The following is a 9,990-nucleotide window of genomic DNA, read 5'->3' on the forward strand; positions in this document are numbered from 1 at the left end:
ATAACGGTGTTGGATTGGATTTCCGGAAGTTGGAGTAGATTTGTGGTGTCATTTATGACTTGTGTGCAAAATTTGAGGTCAATCGGGCAAGATTTGATAGGTTTCGACGTCGTTTATAGAATTTGGAACTTTCAAAGTTCATTAGGCTTGAATCCGTGTGTAATTCGTGTTTTGGTGTTGTTTGAGGTGATTTGAGGGTTCAACTAAGTTTGTATGATGTTTTGGGACTTAATGGTATGTTTGGCTGAGGTCCCGGGGACTCGGGTGAGTTTCGGGTGGTTAACGGATCATTTTTGGACTTTGGTTGATGGCTGATATCTGTTGGTGTGATTCTTCTGGTTTCCTTACACGCGATCGCATGAGTGTGTCTGCGATCGCGTAGGTCTATTGAGGGCAGCTGGGGAATTGTTCTATGCGATCGATAGTGGAGGTACGTGATCGTGGAGGTTGGTGAGTCTGGACATCGCGTACGCGAAGAGAGGTCCGCATTCGCATAGAGTACTGGGTCAGGAGTTGGGATCAGGTGATTCCTCTATGCGATCGCATAGTTACGGACGCGATTGCATAGCTTTGGTTAGTTAGTTGTACGCGATTGCAGAGGCTGTTACGTGTTCGCGTAGGGTATAAGTGTGGGGCAGCATAGTTGTGCTTCGCGATCGCGAGGTATTTTCCGCAATCACGATGAAGGCGTATCTGGGCAGATTTAAAAGATTCAAAACGAGGGTTTCGAGTTCATATCATAAAATTTAAGTGGGAGCTCGGTGGAAGACGATTTTTGGAGAGATTCTTGCGTGGGTGTTTGGGGTAACTGATTCCTATCTAATTTTGGTCAAATTTCATGATTATGTCTTTAATACCATCATTTAATTTGTGATTTGGGGTGGAAAATTGGGGAAAAAAAGTTAGTGTTCTTGAGATGGATTTGTGAGGTTTTGATGGGATTTTGTTATCCGATTTGAGTAAATTTGGTATGGTTAGACTCGTGAGTGAATGGGCTTTCGGGTTTTGTGACTTTTGTCGGATTTTGAGACAATGGCTTGGGGACCGAGTTCGGGCCGATTTCAGATTTTTGGCTATAATTTAGTACTCTTCTTGTGGAATTGATCCCTTTAGCCTATAGTGATTGTATTGAACTACTTGTGGCTAGATTCGGACATTCGGATGCCAACTCGCGAGGCAAAGGCATTTTAGAGCACTGTTTTGCTCGGATTGAGCTAAGAAACAGTTTCAAATATGGTCCTGAGGGTATGAAACCCCGAATTTTCGTGTCATGTGATTATTTTGGAGGTGACGCGCATGCCAAGTGACGTGCGTGTAGGCGTGCAACGAGGGGACAGTGACTTGGTCCGTCTAGGAAAGTTGTTAAGTTGAATAACTTGTTGTTAGCTATATGTTTCTCCCAATGTTATAGAAATCGGACTGAAATCCATGTTATAAATCATGCTTAGACTACATGATGTCACTATTGGGACCCGCTAAGGTCGTGTACTTGTTGAATTAGATGCTATTTATTGTCTTGTACTCAGTGATAATTTTTGCGTATCATATCTCCGTCTTTTCTTATTCCTTGTTGATACATGTTATTATCTTTGTTTGGGCTGATTTATATGATTTCTGAGAGCCCGAGGGACTGGAGAGGTTGGTGACCAAGATTGGGCCTGAGCGTCGAGCTGTGAGCCGTTTGTATATATGGATCGGGTTGCACGCCGCAACGAGCCTGAGGGCTGAATGTATTTATGGATCGGGTTGCACGCCGCAACGAGCCGTATGGCTATATATATTTTTTTATGGATCTGGTTGCATGCTGCAACGAGCCTGAGGGCTGAATGTATTTACGGATCGGGTTGCACGCCGCAACGAGCCGTATGACTATATATATTTTTTATGGATCTGGTTGCGCGCCGCAACGAGCCTTATGGCTATTTATATATTTGGATCGGGCTGCATGCCGCAGCGATATAGAGCTTAGGCTGAAGGAGCCACTCCGGAGTCTGTACACCCCCAGTGAGAACAAGTACCTACAGAGTGTGAGTACTGAGGGCTGAGAGCCGAGTGATTGAGCTGTTTAGGAGAGTTGAGTGATTGTTATCCTGAGAGGTTGTACATGTTTTCATTTGTTATTGCAGTTGGTTGCTATCTATCATTGTTTTCAAATTTTCTGGAAGATTTGTATCCGGTTTTTACTTGAACGTGAAACTGTATAAAATTGAATTGACTTAAATTGTCGAATTTTAAATCATGTCTACTCCTTGCTGAAATTACTGAAAATGAACTATAACTGTGTAGCTCGTCACTGTCTCCAGTTCCTTATTTATTATTGTTACTTGCTGAGTTGGTTGTACTCACGCTACACCCTGCACTTCATGTGCAGATGCAGGTGTTTTCGGACACGGTGGGAAATGATCTCGTGCTCGGTTGGTTGTTGGAGATTTACGAGATAGCTGCCCGGCGTTCGCAGTCCTTGTTTCTCCCTCTTTGATTTCTCCTCTATTTGTATTTGATACAGACTGTTGTAGACAATATTTCGCAGACTGGTTGTTTAGTTTGTTCATGACTTAGTGACACCCCGGTGTCGGGGCTATTTTTCCGCATTTTTATGAAAAACTCCGGTTATATTAAAATGTCTTAGTTCATTTCTGTTAAATGTTGAAAGTGTTTTGGCTTGCCTAGTACCACGATAGGCGCTATCACGACGGGTTAGGTTTTGGGTCGTGACACTTTCTATCATTTTATTTAGGCACAATAGCCTGGGAGACACTTGTACTTATTCCGGTTTGTCATCCCGGTCCCTACACTTCATAAAGTTTCATTCAGACACTTCAACTTAATCAAAACAAGACTTTTAAACCCTTCTGACCGTTGACCGAGCTTATGTGGCATTAATATGGCTGAAGTGGACAAAATGAGTGATTTACACGCACATTAGGTGCGCGAGCTGATGATTCTTTTTTATTAAAAAAATAAAAATTAATAAATAAATAAATAAAAATACACTAGCAGCGCCTCCCCCTTCATTCTGCACCCCCTCCCCCCCCTCTCCTCTTCTTCTTCGCATCCCTCCCCCTTCATTCTGCCCCCCTTCCCCCCTCTTATTCTTCTTCAGACCCCCCCCCCCTTCGTTCTGAACCCCCCTCTTCTCCTCATCTTCTTCTTTAGATCCCCTCCCTTCCCCTTTTTCTTCATCCCTTCTTTTATTAGATTTTCTCCTTGGTGTGTATTTCTTCTTCCATCATGTCATCTTCCCCTTCTCTTTGACTCCTCCATTTTTTCCGGTGATTTTAGCTTTCAAATTTTTTCACAGCCCTTCCAAATTGGGGTAGAGGAATAAGTCAAAATTCAAAAGACTTAATTCTCTACTCATGTATTTTTCATGGATAGATAACTTTCTTTAAAAGAGGAGTGAAGGAAGTAGTGGTATTCATGGTGGAGGAGCCATGGTAGGTGGGTTATTCTTTTAAGAAGGTTGAGTGGGGTTTGAAGAAGGGATGAGGGGTTTTCTTTAATTTTAATTTTAATTTTTTGCTTTTTTTATTTTATTTTTTGTTTATGAAATTAAAATTTTGTTAAATAATATTATTTTGGCGTAGAATCTGATGTGGATGCTGATTTATTATCCACGTCAAGCAAGTGAGCATCACACGATTCCGGAGGTGTTTAAAAGTCTTGTTTTGATTAAGTTGAAGTGCCTGGATGAAACTTTATGGAGTGTAGGGACCGGGATGACAAACCGGAACAAGTACAAGTGTCTCCTGGGCTATTCTGCCTTTTATTTATGTGTAATCTGGACATGATAACACATGTTGATTTGACATGAATTGGTAAATGATAAGAATGTAGGTCATATTTTAAATTCTTAAAAAATGCTTAAAATGGCAATTTCCCAAATTTGGTCGCAGTTTTGGAAATTGTGATTTTAACGGTCTTTGATTGATCTAAAATTTGGTAGGTTTATAAGAAACAACCCAGTGATTAATACTCACTGCAACACAGTGAAAAATATTAATTTTAGCGTTTTAAGACTGTTTAGAGTGAGCATTCTTTTATGTATAAAGTTATGTATTGATCTTTTTTAAAACGCATACAGGTACATGCACTCCATTAGGTTTTTATTTATTTTAAATGAGATCATTTGCAGTTCAAGTTGACTTTTTTTTGGTGGTAAATAAACACTTCAAGCTAACTTATATGATTTCTTTGTTAGATTCAAATTTAATCTTTTACTATTTTAGCATTTGGCACTTAAATATTAATTTTTACGTCAATGAGCGATTAAACCAGACCAAATATAAGGCATAAATACCGTTCATTCACTGAAAATAAAATTAAAATCATAAATAGTACGAACTTAATTGATAGTTTATCCATACCGAGCTATTGCTAACAATATGGCTAAATCTACATCAATTATGTCTGTATAAGATAACAACAAATACTTAAAACAAAACGACGATTATGATAGTTGAAATACTAGAGAACTATTAAATTGAAGTAGATCCACTAGCCCTATTAGAACCAAAGGTGAATCCTGGAGCCTTGCTTTGAGCTAGCCACGAAATTCAGATGGCCTAGCATTCGAAGAGCTCTCCGTAGCCCCCCCATAAGGAGCCAAGGCACTTCCAAGGGTACGATATGGAAATGCAATACCTTGCACCTTTTGCTGGTGTTCCGCCTCTATTTCACACTGCTTCTTTATCATTTCCATTGCCTCCGCCACTTCTCGAAGTTGAAAAAAGTTGAGATTTTCAATTGGAGCTTTCCACCAACGCTCGTCTGGAGTAGCATCCCCCCAGGTTCTTTGTAAGGCTTTTCCGTGTCTTCTCTCCATTTCCAAAATCCCCTCTTTATCAATCAACTCATCCATATTGACCTCACGAACATTAGCATTTCGATGTGCCTCAATAAGATGGTTAGGAACATCAATATTGGGTTGAGAATTCTCTGTGACGAATCTATCTATGACCAAATCCACAGAAGGGTGGCCAAATGAGTAAACTTTGTTTCCAGGAGAAAAACCCACTAAGGCAACTTCAGCACCATTTAGTGTACAGAGTTCACTAGCCTTCTTGAAGAGGCCAAATTGTCGTTTGGAGAAAGTCACTTGTAAGTTTCTCTCGTTTTGTATCTTCACCATGTCCATTTTTTTGCGTCCGTTACTCTTTCTTCCCATGGCTAAAATTATGATTTTAGAAACTAAGAGAAAGGTGATTTTGGATTTCAGCACTAAGAGTTTATTTATAGCGGTAAAATTATTTCATTGTTTGAATGACAAAGAATTCAAATAACCAGGGAATCAAACACTTTTATATTAATTCCTTTTCTAGAAGGATTTGAAACAAATCCGGGCCCCATTCTTTGTTTCTTTTCTTTAATAGTCAGTGCTAATCCTAAATGATCATAATTAGACAATACATATTTTACTTTATTAGAATTATATCTTTGGATTGCACTTAAGCTACCAGTTATTATTTTGTTAAGAAGTTAAGGAAAAGTAATAAAAATAATGAGTACCTTTTATGCGAGGGTGAGAAAAGTTTTGCTGTACGCCATTCTTTTATGGTATAAGTTTTAGTATATTCATATATAAAAAGATGGCAATTTATGAAGCAAAGTTTCTTTTCCTTATAGTGCTTGTGCATTCTAAATTTACTCTACTTTTTTATATGGATATCTTCATATATTCTTGGGATTTTTTTCCTTCCTATACCATATATGAAACCTTATTACCAAAAATGTGCATAATTTGTTAATTACCCGCTCAGTCCACACTTTAACTACAATTTATATACCAATCCATAATTAGGCAGATTCTGCCATTTAAAACGCGCGAAAAAAAGGCACAAAATCTACGCTTGATTCTTTCCACATTAAATTCGAAATTTGAAACGGAAAGAGATCTGATTGCTGCGTAATTCTCTCTTTCACTACAATTCAAAAACAACGCAGAGCTTCAGAAGCTTCAACAACGCAATACAAATTGTAGAATTCAAAATTATTCTTCGTCGTCCTCAGTACTCAAATTGTCGAACCTATATCTGTTCTTCATCTTTTTTCTCTCAACTACACGAAATCATGTCAAAAATCCCAATAATGCTAAAATTGAATGGGAATTAGGATAACTATGGCAGATTTAGAGATTTTGAAGTTGATGCCATTGTGGTAGATGAGAATGCAGGTTTGTGTAGTTCGAAAATGCTTAGAATTTTAGTTTTATGATATTATCTACAAATTTACTACATATATCTACAATTTGACTACAAGTTCTTTATTTGGTGCGGGAAAAAAATATTTTAATATACAATGTCTCCAGATTGTAGATAAATTGTAGGCAAATTGTAGTTTACTTGTAGTTTGTAGTTAATTTGTAGATAAATTGTAGATAAAATGTAGATATATTGTAGATACTATATTTTTAATATTGTAAATTTTTTTTCTTTGTGTTTGTTCTGAAAATGTAGGTGAGGACTTCAACAGATCATATACATACTGTGTTGGATGGTGTGAAGCGGTACATTGTGTGTCTATAAAACAAGAAATGTAGTTGTTGCCAATTCCAACTTGAAGAACTTCCATGTGTAAATTGTTTCCAGATTGTAGTTATAATGTAGGTTAAATGTAGTTAATTTGTAATTTTTGTAAAATTTTGTAGACAATTTGCAGATTAATTGTGGATAACACATTTCTACGATTGGAGTATTTATTTCTTATTTTTTGTTGTGTAATTTATATTCAACTGACAGTTATATACAAATGTTACATAGAACATGGAGGTAAACATCTAAAAATTACCTACAGTTTAAGTACCTAATATAAGAATAACTACAGTGAATGTACAAATTACCTACAGTTTAAGTACCTAATATAAGAATAACTACAATTTACCTACAGTTACAGGGCAAACAGGAAACACATCATCCACAATCATGTCTACATTATATCTACATTTTAGACTACAATTAATCGTGGAATGTTCTACAAAAACTACAAACTAACTACAATTACACTACAAACAGTAAATCTAGGTGAGGGCTTCAACAGATCATATCCATTACACTAAATGTACAATTACACTACAATTACACTGCAATTACACTACAAATACACGACAAACAGTAAATCTAGGTGAGGGCTTCAACAGATCATATCCATTACACTAAATCTACAATTACACTACAATTACACTATAATTACACTGCAATTACACTACAAATACACGACAAACAGTAAATCTAGGTGACGGCTTCAACAGTCAGTATTTCTAAGTCGTTTGGAGAAGTTGTCGGCAGCTTTTCATATTAGTCTCTTTACCAATAAATTTCTCATTTTTGACTTTTCCAGAAGAGGGAATTTTGTTTGGTACCCAAAAATAATTGTTGCAGTGGAAATTGGCACGACATTCAAATATAATGAGATTTCGCTGGCTAATGCATCTCAAGGACATCTTTCGTTGATTGATCTTGCAATCGTGGATGAAGAACAATAAAGAATGTGGGGTATGGGTAAAAACGTGGGTGAGGGGGTGAGGGGTAAGGAGAGAGAAACGTGAGATATATGGATACCTTTAATTAAGGAGTAAAAACTGCCCATTAATTAGATATGGATACCTTTAATTAAGGAGTAAAAACAGCCCATTAATTAGACCCTTAATTAAGCATGGTATAGAAATGGTAATTTGGTATACTAAGTGTAATTTACTCAAACCTTAAACATGTAGGGTAAAAAGGTTTCCTATGTGGTATAGGAATATAAAAATTCCTCTATTCTTAGGTAGTCTTGCTTAGTAAAAGGCTGTCCATTATAAACTTTAAATATGTTAAAATATTTACACTCTTACTCATATAGTATAGATTTTTTGAGAAATTTAATAAAAATCTTAAGATAATAGAGAGTAATTTAGAGCCTTTACAAACTCGTAAATCCTAATCGTAATACTTATGGCAAGTGAAAGAAATTTGTACAACTAAATCCTAAAATCTAGGCATAATTATCGAATAACATTAATCTTTATAAACCTCTTAAAACGCCGTTCAAAACCTAACGTGATAAATAGCAAATACAAGAATAATACATATTGGTGTTGGTTATACATGAATTATTACTGACCATGTTTCTCCATTTAAACTCATTTCAGACCACCATATGTTATAATACAAAATAAAAGAATAAAAATTTAAAATAATAACTACTACATGGTTCTTTATATTACGCGAGACAATATATCTTCTAAATATTAGAGTAAGTTCTGGCAATTTAAACATATATACTATCATCAATACAAGATGGCTCTTTTATCAAGAGAGTTCCTGCCCTAGGTAACTCAACACTAGATTTGAAAACTTTAACGTAAAAAAATTGTACAACACTATTTTGGAAGGCAGATAATTGATGATGCTGCTACCACAAGCGTTGCACATTGCTACAGGGAACAAAACCACTGGGCGAATGCACTAGCAAACGAAGGAGCCACAGAAGTAATTTTTTGAAAGGATAAGACTTTTGGTAGTTCTTCTTGTGATTGCCAATGACATGGTATGGGTAGACGTACTAGGAACTACATTTCAATGAAAATTTCGACAAGTAATATCAATAGTGTGACCTGATTAATGTATGATATGGATTAAACCTTGTTTACATCAACGACATAAGTCTTTTAGACAAAGTGAAAAATTACACCTTTTAATCATAGTTGATATTAATGTTCTTCGTAATAGGTGCTCCCAATTAAAATTTGATATATGTTATGTTATGTAAAGAAGGCTAAGGCCATATGTTCAATATTCAATGAATATTTTAACTCTTGAAATGCTTTATGACTTATGAAATGCCTTTTTTTTTTTTTTTTTAAATTTGAGTTGCATGATATATATTGAGCATATTGTATATATTTTGATATTAGTTTACTCATAACCGATCTGAATGTATGATATGTTAAATATGCCCCCACTATACTTAATTACTGATATTACACCAATTGCACGTGTGCTATTTATATGCTAAGAGAACTAGTTGAGGGAATTGGCCGACAAAGAAAGAGCAACTGAAAAAGATATAAAAGAAAGCCTTATTGGGAAACAATATTTGAGAGGGGCAAATGATGGCTTGACTATTACATTTTATGTTCGCTTTTAACTTTTGTTTGATTGCCTTAATTTGTTTTCCTAGTTGTAATTTTATTTATTATTTTATTTAATCGAAAGAGGAACATTATATTAAATATTGTTGTAACGCATAACTCTTTCATTGATTTAATTTCCAAAATCATGTAAACTAAATGATTTAAATTTCTCTGTGTAAAAGTCGAAAACCTAGTGTGTATATATAATTTATCAATTCTCACAAGATAGTAACGTAACTATCCATACATGCACTTTAATTATTTCATTGAGTTCAAAAGAATTAGTAAAAGGTAGCTTTTTTCATTTATAAAGTTGAAGAGAAATAAATAGCACGTGCCATATTGTATGACATCTTTGTATGGTCATTCTTATTCTCTTTTTTATACGCGTACGTACAAGTACACGCAGCCATGCACTCCATTAGGTTTTCACACGCGATCATTCACACTTCAGGCTTAACTTACATGGCTTCTTTTTTTTTTTTTTTTTTAAAAATCCACTAGGCACTAGTTTTATATATATCTAAAATCAAAAACAGGACATAGTGTCAGGTGGTCTTACACAATGAGAGAAATAGCCTTTGACTATTACATGACTCCTATTACCAATATTGAGCAAGGAGCTCAACATTGATATCGCATATGATCTACTATAAGCATTGAAAGAAAAAACTAGCCCATTAAAGTCAATACACTTCATAGGCAGCTGCACCTTGTCCATCTTATACCAAAATCCTTCTGTGAGATTGGCCACTGCCCAGCATGTACACGCATGGCCTCCTTGCTTGTGTTTGCGTTGAATTTACATTTTCTCTTGATTAGCCACTGCCCAGAATAGGATCAAATATGTATTTCCCTGAATGATCAATGAAACAATG

General features: G+C 35.8%; 1 protein-coding gene across 1 annotated transcript; it reads right to left on the reverse strand.

Annotated features, from left to right (window-relative positions):
- Positions 1 to 4,543: 4,543 nt before the first annotated feature.
- Positions 4,544 to 5,137, reverse strand: LOC109205128 (agamous-like MADS-box protein AGL62). Its single transcript, XM_019367804.1, has one exon. The coding sequence runs from the start codon at positions 5,135 to 5,137 to the stop codon at positions 4,544 to 4,546; it is 594 nt and encodes a 197-aa protein (XP_019223349.1).
- Positions 5,138 to 9,990: the final 4,853 nt, after the last annotated feature.

The sequence above is a fragment of the Nicotiana attenuata genome, unplaced genomic scaffold, assembly GCF_001879085.1.
Source record: "Nicotiana attenuata strain UT unplaced genomic scaffold, NIATTr2, whole genome shotgun sequence".
NCBI lineage: Eukaryota > Viridiplantae > Streptophyta > Magnoliopsida > Solanales > Solanaceae > Nicotiana > Nicotiana attenuata.

Excerpts from the sequence above, each read along its gene's own strand:
- LOC109205128 (XM_019367804.1), bottom strand. The coding sequence starts at position 5,137 with ATGGACATGGTGAAGATACAAAACGAGAGAAACTTACAAGTGACTTTC.